This window comes from Loxodonta africana, chromosome X (assembly GCF_030014295.1).
Source record: "Loxodonta africana isolate mLoxAfr1 chromosome X, mLoxAfr1.hap2, whole genome shotgun sequence".
Taxonomy (NCBI): domain Eukaryota; kingdom Metazoa; phylum Chordata; class Mammalia; order Proboscidea; family Elephantidae; genus Loxodonta; species Loxodonta africana.
The window spans coordinates 145,589,234-145,608,730 of record NC_087369.1 but is presented as its reverse complement, the minus strand read 5'-3'; the positions used below and the strand labels follow the sequence as shown (position 1 = coordinate 145,608,730).

The following is a 19,497-nucleotide window of genomic DNA, read 5'->3' as shown; positions in this document are numbered from 1 at the left end:
CAGAGTGTATTGTAATTTATGTCTGTCTCTCACACAAACTATGAACTCGTCGAGGGCAGGCATCGTGGCCTACTGTTTCTCAATACCAAAGTATAGCACGCATACAATACATGCTAGACACTGGAGATACAAGCAGATAAATTACAATCGAATTTGAACAGTCGCCTGTAGACACTATGGAACCTAAGAGTTACAAGTCAGACTGGGGACGGCACGTTTCCTGTTCTAAAGAGAAGCGAGGGTGGCGGAGGGCACGTGTGATACAGTTACTTTGCGAAGGGGCCCACGGCTCGCGGCCTCACCGTTGACCGGCGGGCCTCTCACTCACGCGGAGTTAGGAGGAAGGTGGGGCGGGAAATCGAAAACCGAACTCTCAGCTCCCGGCATTCCTCGTGGGCGGTGCTCCCCTTTGACCCCTCGCTCGCGTGCTACACATCCGGGCTTTTGCTACTAGTGAGGGGAAGATGGCGGCCGCAACTGTGGTGGTTCCCGCAGAGTGGATAAAGAACTGGGAGAAATCAGGGAGAGGCGAATTGTGAGTGTCCAGGCCGGAGGCAGGCGCCCGTCTAGGCCGGGCCCGGGCGGCGGCCGCCCTCTCTTGTGTGGCGGGAGGTTGGGGAGAAAGATGCGCCCCCTCCCCCATCAGGGCGGCGGGCGTGGACGGTTGTCTGGGAGTTTCGAACTCAGGGAGGAGAGGTGCTCGTAACCGCCGCCGACCTCCTTCCTTCCCTGGCCTCCGTAAAGTCCCTGCTTCCTGCGGTAGCCCCGGCTTCCTTTAGCCTCTTCGTAGAACTCCGTTTCGCCCCCGCGGGTCCCTGCGCTCCTGCTCGGTCTCTTTTTGTCCCCTTCTTCGCTTGAGCTCACTTGGCTCCTTTCTCTTTACGGGGCCGCCGGGGGGGGTTCGGACTCTCCACCTCTCTCTGTCCCATTTCTTCACTTTGCACCCGTTCGACTCCGCAGTTGGGAGCCCGGAACCTCCTCTGCCCGAAGTCCGAGGAGGGCGAACCGTCCCGGACTCCCTCCCCTCCTCTCCGCCCGCCGCCGCGAAGCCCCGGGCATCGCGAAGAGCCCCGCTTGGCACCTCTCGTCCTCCCGGGGAGCGATCTCTCGGATTGTCCCGGCCTCGCGCGGCGCCGCGGCCGTGGGGAAGTGTGGCAGGGATTGCCTCTTTCCTCGAAGACCTACCGGCATTTCTTTGCTCGTCTTTTCACCTTAGAGCCTTTTCGGGTTGGATTCAACTGTCGTCATTAAATGTTTCCTAAACCCCATTTTGTCCTGGGACTTCAACTAATTTTGGCAACTTTCCAAGCTTCTCGAGTACCTAGGATAACGCGTTTCCTTTAGCCATAAAACTTAATTTTTCCCCCAGTAACACCGAAAACAGTTATTTGCCGTACTCGCGGTTTCCTCGCCCAAATTTTCAGCTCGCTCGCTCTTTCCCTCCCCCCACCTTGTGAAAAAAATACCGTTTAAGCAGCAAAAGAAACCACAGGTTTAAAAACAACTTAGTTCTAATTTCCTTCACTGAATTGCTTTAGAAGCTAAAGCTGAACCCTCTATGAGCTGAATGCTTGCTAGCCCTTTTTGTCGTCGTTGCCCCCATCCTCCCTTCCAGTAGCTTGTTTAAGGTTGCTGGTGTGAAAAGATAAGAATCTTTGGAACTTCATTTCTCGGAAGGAAATGCGGGGAACGCGTTGCTGGATCTTACGGGTGTAATATTGCCCGCCCCAATGGCCCACCGCCCCTCCTACGCGCACGGCCACGAAGTCTTAACAGTGGAGCCCTAGAGTTGGATTGCCTGAGTAAGCGGCCGTTTTAGCCTCTTAACTGGCTGAGTGACCTTGGTTAAGTTCCTTAACCACTTTGACTGTTTTCCCTTGAATAAACTGGGAATAATAGTACTCTATTCAGAAGAGCATTGTGAAGACTAAAGGATAATCCTCGTAAAGCACTTGGCATATAGTAAGTGCCATAGTGATAGCTATTAATAGTAATATTTCAACCTATAGATGTTTAAACTTAGCGGGACAGCCCTTGCGCTTAAAGTCTGTAGCACTCAGTTCGCAGTTAATTGGTCTTTGACTTTTTATGTGTATTTATTTCTGTTCTCCAACGAATTGAGAGGCCCTTGAAGAGTAGGGACTGTGTCTCATATTTCTTTTGATTCTGCCCCTTCCCTCCTGCCAGCCCTTCTGGCACGTGCTTGGAGTGCTTATTGGTTTATTAACGGTAAAAAAAAAAAAAATCCGTTGCCGTCGAGTCCATTCCGACTCATAGCGACCCTATAGGACGGAGTAGAACTGCCCCATAACGTTTCCAAGGAGTGCCTAGTGGATTCGAACTGCTGACCTTTCGGTTAGCAGCTGTAGCCCTTAATCACTGTGCCACCAGGGTTTCCTATTAACGGATAGAGAAGTCTATTTGATAAACATTCATTTTGAACTGTCATGAACATTGTCCAGATTCTTACACAGACAGTCAACAATTATCTGTTAAGTCCCCTGTGTGCATGCAGGGAAGACTGGATGATCATCATCTGTGTTAGATTAGGATAACCCAAAAGATTGATAAATCACTTCCTTGTTTTGTTAGGAGCCCTGGGGCACAGTGGTTAAAGCGCTTGGCTGCTAACTGAAAGGTCAGCGGTTCCAACTCACTAGCCACTCCAAGGGAGAAAGGTGAGGCAGTCTGCTTCTGTAAAGATTACAACCTTGGAAACCCCATGGGGCAGTTCTGCTCTTTCCTATAGGGTCTGTGAGTAGGAATCGACTTGCTGGCAGTGGGTTTGGTTTTCTGTCTGTTTTGTTTACTTTTAAAGCCAACTTATTTATTCAGGGGTTGTCATCTTTGGAGATTGCTCAACTTTCTCCTTCCTGCTGTTTTTGACAGTTTTACTATTATTGCTCCCACCTTAGAATGAGTGCTATGGGCTAGGAAGTAAAATCAAGAGCCTTCTGTTTGGCTTCTAACTGGCAGTGGTTGGGGAAAAACAAAATGATGTTGGGAGTTAAAATACCTAGCCAGAATGGAATTTTGAATTCATTTTATGTATATTTACACGCTCCATGATATCTGTCATAGTTCCTGAGTTTGAAGAGCTGCTTCAGAATTGTTACGAGGACTTACATGTATATAGTTATTGCATGGCTTGTGGAATGTGGTTTGAATTATACTACATCCAAATCAGTATAGTCAGTTTTGTAATTGAATTCTGTTATATAAAGTGTCTGAAGTTAACTGTGTAACATAATGGAATATTTTAAATAGTCAGTCATTTCACCACTTGATACTTAGTTTTCATATATTTGATTCCTTTTCCCGCTATAAAAACTTTGTTGCATATAGCCTAATTTGGGACTTCTTGTCATCTTACTAAAGATAGATGTTAGCAATTTCATTAGACAGAACAAATTATGTTGTAAATATATTCCAAAAAAATCTTTCCTTTGTCTGAAAACAGCCTCTTTTAAGTGTAAAACAGCAAATGAAAATGTTAAAAACAAAGGTAGTGTGTCACCAAATTAGAAGTGAGTCCATTTATAGTTCTGGCTCTTAAGAGTATGACCAATATTTAAAATTGGATCTTTGATGGATCTTTCCTTTTTAAGGAGATGAATTAACAGATGAGCTTTAACTTGACTGAAAATTACCTTTTAAAAAGGTATGATGTAGTTCGTGATATTGTTAGTTCATTTCTTGTCTGTCACTTCTTATCGTTAAGTCTGTATTCTGGGAGTTGCAGTTAATTTCAGCATCATAGTGTTAAAAGCAACACATGAGATATGGGCATTTAAAAACTTTCAAAGAGGGCAAATTCTTAACTGTGCCCCATGAAAAGCCATTGTCTGTTAGCTGGAAGATCCTGGCTTTGAAAAATAAGCTTTGTTAGGTACATAAAGGAGAATTAAAACTGTATTTTGCCTAACTGCATAGTCCACCACATACCTGTCTTTCCAGAGATACTGATAGTTTTTGATGATAAATTACAGAACTCTTAAAATGGTCTTTTTCAAATGGTAGCAAAAAGGCAAAGGATTACCAAAACATAATTGTCTTCTCCAGTAACACTTAGATTTAGAATCTTTTTTTAGATTCTTAGGTTTTTTTTTTCCCTTATATCTAGTTTTAGAAGTTTCACAATGTAAACCCTTTCAGATTCTGCCACATGTGCAAGATATGGTTTTAATCACTTTAATTTTGGAATTAAGAGTTTTAGTGTCTTTATGATTTTATGTTAGCATAGGACTTGCTTTGATGAAGCAAATAAACTTGCATGTACTGGTAGATACAGTAGAGAATTCTGCTTTTAGTAGAAATCAGTCACACAGTGAGCTCAGCATTTCTCTGTCACAGGCAACCTTAATGGAAGACTTATGTTCCAAGCTCTTAATCTGAAGATGCTAGCCTCATGTAAATGCTTTAGTCTAGTTTTGAAGTGCATACTTATATTTGTTTAGTATCATCAATTTGTCTGGTTGAAGAATTTATTTTTCTTTTAAAAAATCTACATATTCCAATTAGAAGTTTTTGTTAGGACTTATTAATTAATCATTGGTAATCATAATAAAGCTTTAAAATTTAATTGCTAAATGTTTTGGTTGCCATTCTTTTTCTTCTACTGCTGCTAAATGATTTTAAACATTCTAGAACTTGTCTAAATACACTTGGATGCTCAATAAATGTCTGACCTGAATTTTTTAAAGGGAAGTAGGAGGGGAGGGTTTAGAAATTTTAGTCTTGGTGGCTGAAGATTTTTTCTCCCCAAAGGTGCTCTAAATTCTGCTTAAACTTTATTTGATGTTTAGTTGATGTCTTAGTCTTCAAACATCTGGCCTTAATTTCTCATTGCAACCTGTATTCACAAGTATAAGTCTTGGTCTGTTTTCCTGGTAAGAGAAATGCCTTCTTTAGAAAATGTTAAAACAATATCAGGAGGTTATCTAGGTTACTTTTTTCTTTCTTTGTTAAAAAATTAAAATATTGTATAAGGCTTAAACATTTAGAGTGGGTGCTGTTAAAGTGTTTGTGCGTTTTCCTACTGTAAGTACAGGAGCTTCTCTTGTCTCTTTACCATTCCCTGTTCCCTTTGCTCATAAATGCATGTTTTCACAAGATACAACTACTTTGTCCTGGTATTCATTTTTATGGATTATGTCTGTGTTCGAACACTGAAAATAGAGGTAGCACTTCACTTTACCAAATTTAGCCTTTTTTATTTTTATTGTATTTTAGATGAAGGCATACAGAACAAGCTAGTTTCTCATTAAACAGTACACATTGTTTTATGACATTGGTTAATAACTCCGTGACGGGTCAACACTCTCCCTTCTCGTCCTTGGGTTCCCTATTAGCAGCTTTCATGTCCTCTCCTGCCTTCTAGTCCTTGCCCCTGGGCTGGTGCGTCCCTTTAGCCTCGTTTGTTTTTGTTTTATGGGCCTGTCCAATCTGCGAACCTCGACAGTGACTTCATTACTGAGCTAAAAGGGTGTCTGGGGGTCATACTCTCTCGGTATTGTTTTGTTTTTAACAATTAACTGAGGCACAAATGAACATCAGCCTTCTCTATGTGAAGCCAGCTTTGAAATGTTGAGCATAATCAAGTAGTTCAGGCTTGTGCTGTGTTTCCTTTTTACTGGAAAATGGGAGCCGGTAAGGTGAAATGCTAGCTACTCATGTTAACAAGTATTCACAAAATACTTCTGAAGCCCTTGGAAGAGCTTAAGACATTTTATTCAGTTTAAGTTTCACAGATCTTCGACAGAAAGCAGATTCTGTCCTTCTCAGGTACCTAAGACAGCATCTCCACAATAACACTAAAATGTGTAAAAAGCGGAAAGAGTGCTGAACGTAATTATTTGGAGGTCATTAAGGAACTAATCATTTGAATTTGAACTAAGGTGGAAGATTTGGTTATTTTTCAAGTTATGTTACAATGGCCAACCATTGGAGGTAGTTTTGTTTTTCCTCCGTAATTTAGATTAGGATACTAAAACTGTTGAACAATATTGTAAGAAACAATTGTTTCTTTAAGGGTACTTGCTCTTCTGTTAGTGGTTTAGAGAGAAGAGCACAGATTAACCCACTGATTGGGGGAAAATTCTTAGTGATTGGTTTTAGTTTCTTCCAACTAAGGAAGGCCTGTTTTATACTAAGGTAATATAAGTATCTGTTATGCAAGTGAATTGCCTTATTGTAATAACCCATCAGTGATTCTTTACACAATTTCAAAAAATCTTTGAGATGGGAATTAATAGTTCATGATGCCATTGTCATCTGCATACTAATATGTTTGTGGCCTTGTAACTGACAAGATAGAATGATCTTTCAATTATTTCTTAAAATTATGTAATGATGAATGTACCATTAGATTATTTAGGGGTTTAGAATACTGACACTATCCCTACTACCCTCTTTGGAAGGCTTACCTTGAAAGACATACGCATTAAGCTTATTAAGACAAATAGAAAAATGAAGTTACTGAAAATGGGGAGGAAGCAAATACATTCATCATAAGAAGGAATATTTTACCTTGCACTTTGTAGCCTGGGTACAAAGGGAAAGATGAGTTACTTGATTCTGTTAAATTCTGTCAAAGGCAGTGTTTCTTGCCACTGTGTTCTAAAGGGAAATGAATCTTTGGAGGCAGTGAGAACCACAAGGAGGGGGAGGAGGGGACTCTTGTAATTTTATAGCAAATATTGATGCAATCTTGATATATATATTTACTCTCAACAGAAAGGAGCTCGGTAGCAGACATTTTTTGGTTATACTCTCTCATGCTAGTCTGAAGCAAATGGTATTTCTTTGTTGCCTATTGGAAGGAAAATTGATTTTGGTTTACATTCCAGATAAGCTTATGGGTAGGTTTAATATATTTTGAGAAATTAGCTTAACCAGTGCTCTCAACCCATTGGAAGGCCTGTAGTAGTTCTCCAGGGAAGTAAGCAAAAGCACTTGGGATCAAACTTAAAGCAGTTGATTTTACCATTTGTAAGTTGCTCTCTGAAGAGCTTTTCTTTTAAACGAATTGGCTAAAAACTAACTAAAAAATGAGGTTTTTAAACTATTCCGATTTAGTGTAGTATTAACTCTTCATTGGCAAGCCCTTTTTATTCTTTGGTTTTGAAAATAATTTTGTGAGACCTACAAGTGAATTCTTGACCAGAAAAGTATACTTAGTTGGCTTTTAATAACCTTACCCTGCTCATCTTGATGATGGACCATTGAAATGATCAGAAGACACAGGTGAGCTGCAGGGGCGTGGATAATCTGCAAAGTAAATACGTAATTTTCTGTGGATGATTGTAATGTGGCATCATTTTTTAGATGTGGCATATAAGCAAATTCAGTGTCTTAAAATTAGTTTTTTCACTATAGAAAAAAGATTGCTAGACATAAAAGAGCTAAGAAACTCCTATTCGTTGGCCACTGACTTCATTTTCTTTAAAGCCTTGTGCAACTTGTACAAATAATTTTTTTTTTAAATTGTGAAATTCAACAAAAATACGGACAAGTGCATAAAACAAATGCAGAGCTTAAAGAATGATTGTAAAACCCACACCCATATAACTCATGCCCAGGTCAACAAGATAGACCTGTATTGCTTTTACTTCCCAATTAGTTCAAGTTTGTTCTTGAACTTCATATAAATGGAATCATAGAGTATGTACTTTGTTGTATCTGGCTGCTTTTGCTCAACATTATGTCTTCAGGATCTGTCTGTGTTGCACATATTTATAGTTCTTCCATTTTGTCTTCATAGAGGCAAAATATACCATTGTATAACTATACCCTAATTTGTTTATCTTTTATGTTGTTGATGAGTATTTTGGTTATTTCTTGTTTTTGGCTATTGCCAACAGTGTAGTAGAAACATAACCTGTACAAGTATTTTGTGTACACAAGCATGTGTTTTTATGGAGTATATACTTAGGAGTAGAATCACTGCATTATGGATTATGTTTGACTTCAGCTCTACTAGATACTGCCAAACTAATTCAATATGTACTACCACCAGAAGTGTATGGAGAGTTCACTTGTTCCACATCCTGGCTAATTTTTGACATTGTTAGATTTAAATTTTTTTGTCAAGTTGATAGGTATGTAATGATATTTTATTGTGGTTTATATTTTCATGAGTATCTTTGTATATGTTATTGACCATGTGGATTTCTGATGTCTTTTTCTGAAGGGCCTCATATCTTTTAACTCACTTTCCTGTTGGATTGTTTGCATTTATTTCATTGATTTGTAGTTCGTTACGTAGTCTGTCAGACCGTTGTGACCCGTGGGGTTTTCATTGGCTGATTTTCAAAAGTAGATCACCAGGCCTTTCTTCCTAGCCTGGAAGCTCTACCGAAACCTGTCCAGCATCATGGCAAAATGCAGTCTACCACTGACAGATGGGTGGTAGCTGCACATGAAGTGTATTGACCAGAAATTGAACCCGGGTCTCCCTTATGGAAAGTGAGAATTTTAACACTGAAGCACCAACCATCAGATCCATAACCGATCATGGGGATGGTGCAGGGCTGGGCAGTGTTTCCTTCTGTTGTGCACGGGGTTGCCACGAGTTGGGGGCTGACCCCATGGCAGCTAACAACAGTATAGTCTGTATCTGAGTCCTTTGTTACACTGTATGTGTTGCAAATATCTTTTGTTGTTGTTTGACCCTTTTGTAATAGTGACTTTTGATGAACAGAAACTATACATTTTAGTATAGTCAAATTGATCAATATTTTGCTTTATAGCTAGTAGTTTTGTGTTTGAGCAGTCTTTCCCAGTTTTCAGGTAATGAAACTATTCTCCTATAATTGTCTGGAAACTTTATTATTTTGCTCCTTATTTTTTGATCTTATCTACCTGCTATTGATTTTTGTGTATACTGTGAACTAGGGGTTTGCAATACTATGTTGTGGTTGAAGTATATGAAGAAGATTTGGCCTCACACAGATAAGTAGTTAGCATAGAGAGAAGAACTACAGCTTTTCAGATAATTGTGGGTATTCTTCTTTAATACCACACCAAAATTCGACAAGTGGTTGTTTCTTAGTGGTTTCTTGTAATGTAAACTTTTCATATTTTGTTAAATTAAAATCCATTTGTCTCTCTTGAATTTGGAATGAATTTTTTTACCCATGCATCATTTTGCAACATCATCCGTTGATCAGTTGAAAAATATTGGTTCACTGTCTATGCAGATCTTCCAAATATTGACACACTTCGTTGTATAATATCAAAAATCACATTTTTACGTATCATCACTGAACTAATCAGGAGAGTCTTTATGAATTAGGAAACAGGCTCATGGTGGCAGATACAAGTTTTCCAAAATTTTAATTTTTGCACGAAATCTTAAATTTCTATCATTGGCAGCAAGTACTCTCATTTGGCTTCCACGAAGTGACAGGCTCACTTGGTTCAATTTTGAGAAAATGTCTTTCCAAGGCCCAAGTCTGAATAATCATAGTTTGTCAGTTGTTCTTTCCAGTAAAACATAAAGAAGTAGTTAGTTCAGCTCACAGTTCACCAGTCGCACAAATGCTTTTACTGGAGATGACCATAATATTTTGGTGTGTGGTAGAAATACTTTATGCATATTTTCCATTTCATCACATAGAATGTTAAAAAGGCATGTTCTTTTAAAAATGTTCTTATGGCTTGAGATTTAATAAAACTAATTCTATCACTTCATCAAGGGCATTCTTAACAGACTGGCTTTTGTTCACTTGAGAGCGCATGGTCATGAAGGTACAGTTTGGTGCCATCTTAACTGAGACTGGCTTTTATTTTCGAGTTCACGGTCGTGAAGAGTAGGATGAGACAGTTCGGTGCTTCTGCACTGATACATGCTGAGGTGCCGGCAGTTTTATCTTCCATTGCTTTTGCACTATTAGTGCAAATGTTACTACAGTGAAAAAAGGGAAGTGAAGTTTTAATACTACTATGTGTAATTATAGTTTTGACCTTGCAGATCCCCTGAAAGAATCTCAAGGATCAAGGGTTTGTGAACCACTCACTCTAGAACTGCTACTTTATGGAATTAAAACAGGTTCCCTAAGCTTTTTTTTTTCCTTTAAATTTTATTTATTTTGTTGTTGAGAATATACACAGCAAAACATACACCAATTCATCAGTTTCTATATGAACAGTTTAGTGACATTGATTACATTCTTTGACTTGTGCAACCATTTTCACTCTTCTTTTCTAAGTTGTTCCTCATTAACATAAACTCACTGCCCCCTAAGGTTCCCATCCGATCTTTCTAGTTGCTGCTGTCAGTTTGGTCCTGTATTGATCTTAAAAGAACATGATGCCCATGGAAGACCTTTTTTACTAAAAAAAATTTTTTTTTTTACTAGTTAAGCTAAACTGTTGTTCGGTTTTAAGAAGACTTAAGGGGATGTATTTGGTTCAGGGTTCAAAGATTATCTCATGGCAATAGTTTCAGGGGTTCATTCGCTTTCCATGGCTCCAAAAAGTCTAGAGTCCATGAGAATTTGAAATTCTGTTCTGCATTTTCACCCTTTTGGTCATGGTTTTCTGTGGAGTCTTTGACCAAAATGTTCGGTAATGGTAGCCAGGCACCATCCAGTTCTTCTGGTGTCATGGCAAAGGAGAAAGTTGTTCATGGAAGCAATTAGGCACATATTCCATATCCTCCTCCTATCCTGACTCTCCTTCCTATGTTGTTCCAGGTGAATAGAGAACAGTTCTTAAGCATTTATTTTAGTGTTTGTCTGCTGGAGGCGAACTCTCAGTTTTTGTTTGTTTGAGATTCATTATTTTGACTTTTCTTGGAACTATTTTCTTTGGTATAGAATTTTGGATTGGCATACTTGATTTCAGCACCCTGAATGTATCTTTCAGCTGTCTCTCGAGGTCACTGTTCTTGTTGAAAAGTCATGTGACTTTATGAAGATAATCTTGTTTTTTTTTGGACAGGATTTGTTTTCTGTTTTCTGTAGCTTAGCTATGATGTTTCCAGATAGGGATTTTACTTCAGTTCTGGAAAACTAGATTCTTGGCTATTATCTCTTCATATATGGCTTTTGCCCTATTCTCTTCTTTCTGCAGCTCCGATTAATCGTGTACTTTCTCACCGTATCCTGTGTATCTTTGCTCACTATATCCTGTGTATCTTCTTTGCTGTGTTTAAATTAATCTAATGAAGAAATAGTCAAAACAGGAAAGTATATTTTTAATTTTCAATTTTTTATGTTTATTTTGTGGGAAAAATCTCAAACACATTAAAAAGTAGACAGAGTAGCAGAATAGGCTCCTATTGAAATCATCAGTTAGCTTCAACAATTATCAACTCCTGAGTAATCTTGTTTCACCTATAATCCCACCCATTTTTCCATTCTTTTGTATTATTTTGAAGCAAATCCCAGACACTGTCATATCATCTGTAAATATTTGAGTCTGTCTTTGAAAGATGCAGACGCTTTATAATTTCCAATTGTTTTATAAATGTCAGTTTTTTAAATAGTCATTTGAAACAGGATCTAAATACGGATCCATACATGGTGATTGTTATGTCTCTTAAGCCTCTCATAACCTCAGGATCCCCTACTATCTTTTATTTTTTTCTTGCAATTTTATTTGTTGGGGAAACTGGGTAATTTGTCCGATGAGAGTTTGCCATGGTCTGAGTTTTGCTGATTGCGTCCCCATGGCATCATTTAATGTGTGCATCTGTTTTCTGTAAATTGATAGTTGGGTCTAGATCGCTTGATCAGATTTAGGTTCATGCTTTTTTTTCTAAAGACAACTTCATAGGTGGGTAGTATACTCTTTCATCAGGATCAAGAGGCACATACTGATTTTTTTTTTAATGATGCAAACAGCCACTGATCCTTTTATTCATTAGAGATCTTAAAATGACATTCTAATTCTGTCATTATTTATCAGCTGAAATACTTTGATACAGAGAAATTTCTTATCTACTATTTGGTTTCCCAGTGGTGTAGTTCATGGAAACCCTGGTGGCTGTGGCTGCTAACCAAAAGGTTGGCAGTTGGAATCCACCAGGCACTGCTTGGAAACTGTATGGGGCAGTTCTGCTCTGTCTTATAGGATTGCTATGAGTCAGAATTGACTCGATGGCAACAGACAATAGGTATAGTTCATATATGAAGGGCAGAATAAATGCTTGTTTTTTTTTCTTTTATTTACCAGTTTTCAAAGTAATAAATTGGTTCAGTGGCATCCTCCAATATTGACCAATTAGGTTTTTAGCTTTGTTTTAGTGTCATTGTAAACAAATGGATTTAAATATACCTGATACATTTCCAAATATTGTTTCGTTGATATAATTTGCTGTGTAAGAATCATCCAGTGTTAGGATCAGAAGTTAATACAGATTATTTCTCTTTTATTCTAGTTTGCATTTATGCCGAATCCTCAGTGAAAATAAAAGCCATGATAGTTCAACATATAGAGGTAAGACTTTTAAAAGTATAATAGCTATAGTTGTTGGCTTGATGGAAGTTAATAAATATCTGCTTCCCATTCAGTGTTATGATTGAAAACAAAAGATATAAGATAGTTCACATTATATAAAGCTTTTATATGTATGTATTACTGTCAGGGTTAAAACCATGGTTATAGCAAGACTGTCCATCTCTACATACAGATATTTTTTGATCTCTACATGCAGATATGTTATAGTTATATGATATCACTTGACTTTTATAATTGGGACTTGGCATATTCACTGAATTTGAGCAGTTGCTGCTTGTATTAAAAATTACACAGGCTAGCTACCCATCACAAACAGAAAAGAGAAGCTGGCACAGAAAGAAAACTGTCTTCATCTTAATTGCACTGCAAAATTTCCAGAAACTGAGGTTCAGTGTTTTTCCTAAAGCTGGTTATGTTTAGGTGGTATCTGGGGATCTTATTAAAGCAGTTGTCATAGAAAACATTAAAAGCAAAGCATTGTTTACTGCATATCACGAATACGATTTATTAAGTAAAATGTTATATAATTAAACAGTATATAAACTTCCTTAATTTTAAAGGATTTTACCATTTAACGTTCATTGATTTAAAATTGAGTGTATGGATTTGGAAAAAGGGGAGGTTAAAAAATAAGAGCAATTATGATTAATAAATTTAAAACATTTTCATACATAGTTTTCATTAGGTGTAGAACTGAACATATTTTTGATCTGGAAAGTAAATTTTTTATAACTAATATTTTAAAGCAAATATCATTAGATAACATTTATTATAATTATTTAAATTATACGTTTATGAATAGAAGATTAAGAATAGAATGTTTTTCTGTAGATACATTTCCTTTTGTTTTATCAAAAATTGACTATACCTTACCTTTAGAGGTTATGCTTTTTAAAGAACATTTGGATATTTGAGTAGAAAGCATTTTTTAACAAATCAAAGAGCAGTCTTTTTCCCACTTGGGGAAGACCTGTTTTAAGACTTAACACCCCCAGCCACCAGCCCCCAAAGATAATTCCTTACAAATTGTGCTTATAAAATTGTGTGATCATTCATAAAGATTTCTGAGGTTGCTGCAATGCCTTATTGTTTGAATAAGTCAGCTGACTGTCAGAAGTGTAAGAAAGTACAAAAGACTCCTTTCTAAAAACAGTCTGATACTTAAGTTATTTTTCTTCCCCATGTTTGAAACAAGTTCTTAACTATGTAATTAGCTTTGATACTGTCAGCTCTTGAAACCTTGAGTGGCTCAAATGAGAAAAAGAATTCTCAGTAAAACTAAATAGCAAAACACAGGGTGACTATTCTTTCAGTTTTAAATGAGATTGTATGGTTCTTTAATTTTAACCGGGGTATTGCTAATTTGCCCAGGTCTGATTAACTTGTGAAACCAAAAATAGTTCTGAGTATGGCTTCATTGGCTGAACTGCCATTGTTTTCCCTCTCTTGCCCCTACCTGTTTCTTCAACACACACACCCTTTGCCTGATCTCTGAGGGCTTTCATCTGAGGGCCCCAGTTGGTAGTCATATGCAGGAAACTGTCCTTTTTTCCGAATCTTTGTTTTATCTTGAGGCCCTTGGGTAGTGTTTCTTCTGCCTTTCCCTTTCTGCCCCTCCTTTGAGCTAATTTCAGTTCAGATAGACAGTTTCCCTGTTTCTGTGGATTGAATGCAATAGGAGTTCTGAACTTCAGACTTTTAAAGGACACTTAGAAAACTTTACTTGTGCTTTAGGGACTTTTTTGCTACTTTGTGGATTACAATGTGACTGTTTTGTATGTCACTTTAATGTCAGTAAAATGAGCCTGGCCATTTGTTCTCTATTTTAATCTCCTTCTGTGAGTAAGATTAGAATTCCCTCAGCCCCAGTGAGCAGTAGAGAACATATTCTTATGGGAATTTAGGTCATGCTGATCAACTGTTTTGTCCTTCTAAAAGTGATTGCTTTTTTTTTTTTTAAAGTAGTTATCTGGATAATTTTAAATAAGTATTTTATTAATGAAAACGGGAAGTGTGAAATTGATCTCATATTCTTACCATACCAACAAATAGAGCTTTTCCTTTTGCATTTTAGGTTTTATGTATAAAAGCCAAAAAACCAAACCTGTTGCCGTTGAGTCAACTCAGTTACCAAGGAGCGGTTAGTGGGTTTGAACTGCAGACCTTTTGGTTAGCAGCCGAACACTTAAGCACTGCGCCACCAGGGTTCCAGTTTTTATGTATATTGTTTATTTATAAGCCTAATGAAGGCATAGTTGTCAGAAAGGCAGAATATATTTAATAATGAACTCTTCATGAGGAAGTGGGATAATCTGGCTATATTTCTTTTAGCAAGTGATTTAGTGGACAAATTAATTTCATTGGAAACTACTATTTTCATTGGTTAAAGGGGGATTGATATAAATTTTCATTTATGTTCCTTTTTTGTGACTGGTAGTTAAACCAGGGGAGACTTTAAAATACTTGATTTTTACTTGCTGTTTTCTTCTCAAAGATTTTTGATTCTTCTCTAAAGGTGATTATAAATAGACTTTTACAATTGTGATCTTAGAGCTGCTTATTTCCCACTTTTAATGAGAGGAAGGAGGTACAAGTTTTAGTTTTGCAGACTAAAGAAAAAGATGACTGGAAGGAGATGTTCACCTGATCATTAAGCCCTCCCCTCCAAAAAAAAAAAGTTCCTCTCCAAGAAAGAGGACATAGTAATTAATAGTACCTGGAGCTACTTGTGGTTAACAGTTCTCAGAGAACTGCCATTTGATGTATGTGTGTATGTACATGTTTTAGTTGGAATGCCGATAGAAAAAGATAAAAAGAGATTTAGGTTTGGGTAAATTTCTGACAGTAGGATATGGAGAAAACTTGGTTTTATATTTACTCCTGTCACTGTAGCCCTGAGGTTGAATTAACTGTCATCTGAGTAAATTTAGAAAAATTATTGTGAAATCTGCTGGTGACAGAAATGGTTAATTTAAAAATAATTATATTTAGGTTGCATGAAAAAAATGCTTTCAAAAGTGTTTGTGGGGGGAACCAGAATAGCAAATATCGCACACTGTGAATGGAAATATGTGGAAGCTGTAGACACGGAAAAAGACTGGCAGGGAATGCTCAAGTAGTAGTTACCTTAATAATAGTGGAATATCATTTGGCTTTTTCTCATCTTAGAGTGTTGTGTTTTTGTGAATATAAAAGAGAAAAACATGCTAGAGGAAAGCATTAGAAGTGTACTTTTTCTTATCATTATTGATGTTTACAGTAATTCTGAGAAGTGGAAAATACATAGATTTTCTCCCAAAGAGTCGACCTTTCACTATTTCTTTTACATTCAACAGATTTCCAGCAAGCCCTCTATGAGTTATCATATCATGTCATTAAGGGAAATCTAAAGCATGAACAGGCATCTAATGTTCTTAATGACGTTAGTGTAAGTATGAATATATATTAATTTAAGACTTGTTACATATCTCTTTTTGCCTTGAAGTGCATAACTTGCATTTCATTTTATTAGAAATTGTAGTAGTGAATGTTTTAAGATAATATTGGTAAGCCATTTTGACTAGACAGAAATAAAGATATTTTTGCCTTTTTGTCTCAATTGTGAGTAAAGCAGAAAATGTTAGGTAAGCTGGGATGGGGGAAAGCCTGCATTGCAATGAAATCAAGGTAGCCTTAATATAAAAATGCTATCCTCAAAAAAAAGTTGGGTAGAATGTTTTTCTCCCAGTATAGCATATCTAGGTATTTTCTTTTGTTTGTCCTTCTGTTTGGAAATTAAATATATATTTAAGAAATTAAGGATTATATTATTTTAAATTAAGGTTTCACAGCTCTCGCATTCACTTGCTGTCAGTTTTCATGTTTGCTGTTTTTTTTCTAGAAATAACTAGATTTTTTGTTAACATTTAAGCGGTTATTCTGTTTTCATTTATTAGAGAATTTAAGTTAGATTCAGACCAGATACTTTTCATGGTTGTTTGGTATTTGAATTAGAAGATGGGCTCCCAAATTTAAGGGTGTTTAATAAAAAAAAAAAAAAAAAAAATTTTTTTTTTTTTTATTGTAAGAAGCCCTGGTGGCTCTTAGGTTAATGTGATCGACTGCTAACCGAAAGGTTGGTGGTTCGAAATTGACAGCTGCTTCATGGCAGAAAGGTGTGGCAGTCTGCTTCTGTAGAAATTTGTAGCCTTGGAAACCCTATGTGGTCTCTATGAGTTGGAATCGACTCCAAGGCACTGGGGTTGGTTTTGGTTTATTGTAAATCAGTAGTTAAATTTGAAATTTTACTGTGCCTTTTTTTTTTTTTTACACATTTAAATGTGTTAATAGGCCGGTTTTTGAGCTTGTATAAAAAAAGTTATCTGCCCACTTGAGAACAGCTATTTTAATAAGTACAATTGAGGTGGGACCTGGGACTTGAAACTAAAATCTGATTGATAATTAAGATTCTTTTCATTCTGTAAACTGGGTGTCAGTATAGGTTTTAGTGTGTTTATAGAATCTGATTCTAATTCTTTTCCCATTTACTGAAAGTGAATAGTCCAGATGAACTTCATGTGTGTCTATTCAGTTCTTAGTTAGCTGCAGCTGATTGCCTTTGCCATGGCTTTCTCATAGTACTATATACTGTTCCATATCTTAGCCAAAGAAGCACACCTTGTGTGTCTCCTTGCAGCTGCTGTGTTTTTCTTGAGAATTATGCCCCTTCCTTTTAGTCTCTGAAAATAGGCTAATATTAGGGCTTCTAACCAAAAAACTAAACTCCCTGCCGTCCAGTCGATTCTGACTCATAGCGACCCTATAGGACAGAGTAGAACTGCCCCCATAGGGTTTCCAAGGCTGTAATCTTTACAGAAGCAGACTGCCACATCTTTCTCCCGCGGAATGGCTGGTGAGTTTGTACTGCTGACCTTTTGGTTAGCAGCCGAGCACTTAACCACTGTGCCACCAGGGCTCCTTTAGGGTTGCTATAGTATCAGAAAACTAATTGCAGTAAGTAATTGAACTATGATCATTACTAGTGGAAAATGGCTTTACAATTGGGAATAGGGGTGGGAAGTCAGGAGAAAAATCTAGAAAAAATGCTGACGTTTTCATCTAGAAATTAAGGGAGAGTATTGGGTCAGCTTCTCCAAAGACTGTAAGCATTAATGAATAAAGAAAATAGAGATATCTTTTATGAGACAACAGCTTATAATTTATTTTGTATTTTTTAGATTTCTGTTCATCTTATACCACTGTGGTTTTTTTTTTTTTTCCTTGCATAGATCAGTATTGATTCAGGCATGAGCACAGCTTTTAAGGTTTTGGATTAAAAAATGTACCATTTTTTAACAGTCTTGCTATAGGTTAGGTGTAAGGTGCTCTACAGTCAAGTGGTTTCTAACATAAAACCTCATTGGAAAAATGTTATTTGTGTTCTTTAATGTTTCTTGAGGTGCTTATTTAGGTTTCTGTTTTTTATCAGGTGTTTTCATGATAGACATTTAAACATTTTTTCAACATTTATCTCCCTCTTTTCTTCTGTGTTATGAAGCTTAAGTTGAATTTTAACATTTGTGAACATACTGGTGTTGGGTTTTTGTTTATTTTTAAGTATTACCAAAGAATTATATTATCAAACCATAGTACTTGCTGGTGTTCTCTTCTACTATTTACCATGAATGATTATATTTTTAAAATTAGGAATTTCGTGAGGATATGCCCTCCATTCTTGCCGACGTATTCTGCATATTAGGTGGGTATTGCCTTACTTACCCTGTAAAATAAGTGCTGTTTGATAAATCAGTGAACTGTGTTAAATGAAATGCTTTCTTCTATGCTAATAATTTTAAACAAATGTATACATGACTGCAAATTTAGAAGTATATACATGTATATTTACAAAGAATAGTATTGTAAATCTAATGGCAGTACAATTACTTTATTAACTCACTTTAGAGTATTATTCAAGTGGTTTGGGTTTTTAACAATGTGTGTTTAAATAAAGTTGAGCTGCATTAGATCATTTCAAGTAAAGAAGCCAGGTTTTTTTGACGTTGGGTTAGTCTGAGTTATCGAGATCAAAGTAACCAAATAATATTCAGCGCAGGTTATCAGTGAATGGCGTCAGAATCTCCAATTTAGGACACTCAAGAGAGATAATAACTTTGCTATTGTGCTGTTATGATTCTTCTTAATTTTAGAAAGAACAAGAAGAACCAAAGTAATCAAAAATACTTTTGAGGATCAGAAACCATCTTTGGAAATAACAACTTCTCTATTTGTCCAGAATAAATAATAATTTATGCTAGAGTAAAAAGAAATATTTCTTCGATTTAACAAAAAGTAGCATCCCTCTATGGGAAGCATGGATTAAAAAAAATAATGTGTATCACAAATTTATTTAATTTTAGATCTGGATTAAAATAACTCTGAGCACAGTTATTCCCATCAGTCTTGTGCTTTCTATAACTTTGAGTCTAATAGAAAACATTGTGAGACATTATAATATTTACTTTAAAATAAGACTTGTCCGCTGAGGGTTTGTCAAGCTGAAATGAATTATTTTAGCTCATTAATCCTAATTCCTAGAATTGGATAGATTACTTAAATGTCTTACTGAGAGTCTAGAATTTGATCTCAATAAATACAAATGCCGGGTACTTGATCCTTCAGGATATTTAAGATTTCATAACAGCAATAATGTTGGAAACAGGTCAACTCATATGTGGGCTGTGAGTGATAAATGAACAGAGCAGATAGTTGATGGGGTGACCATATGTCCCAGTTTGCCTTGTTTCCCTTGGTATAATTATTAAAAGTGCTCTTTACAGTATCAAAACTGTGAAGTATGTGATCAACTATCTGTTGGGTTGATTGATTTATAACAACAACAACAAAAAACCTTTTAAGCTTAATTTTTGAAGCAAGCACTAATGATATTATGTTACAAATAAATATAAGATGAAGTAACGTTCAATTTAAAAAAAATGTTTGCTTTTACCATCAATTTGTAAGACTGAAAGACTGATTTGTAGGTAACGTGTTGTA

At 36.7% G+C, this 19,497-nt stretch overlaps 1 protein-coding gene across 11 annotated transcripts in view; it reads left to right on the top strand.

Moving 5' to 3' along the window:
* Nucleotides 1-418: 418 nt before the first annotated feature.
* Nucleotides 419-19,497, top strand: part of THOC2 (THO complex subunit 2) — a 114,595-nt gene continuing 95,516 nt past the window's right edge. For 10 of the 11 annotated variants that reach the window (XM_064277550.1, XM_023553850.2, XM_064277551.1 and 7 more), the window contains exons 1-4: nucleotides 419-535; nucleotides 12,386-12,444; nucleotides 15,801-15,892; nucleotides 18,151-18,202. In XM_064277550.1, coding sequence (XP_064133620.1) covers nucleotides 465-535; nucleotides 12,386-12,444; nucleotides 15,801-15,892; nucleotides 18,151-18,202 — 274 coding nt within the window. In that variant the 5' untranslated portion in view covers nucleotides 419-464. The remainder of the gene's footprint in view (nucleotides 536-12,385; nucleotides 12,445-15,800; nucleotides 15,893-18,150; nucleotides 18,203-19,497) is intronic. The other variant, XR_010319648.1, reaches the window with a different exon arrangement.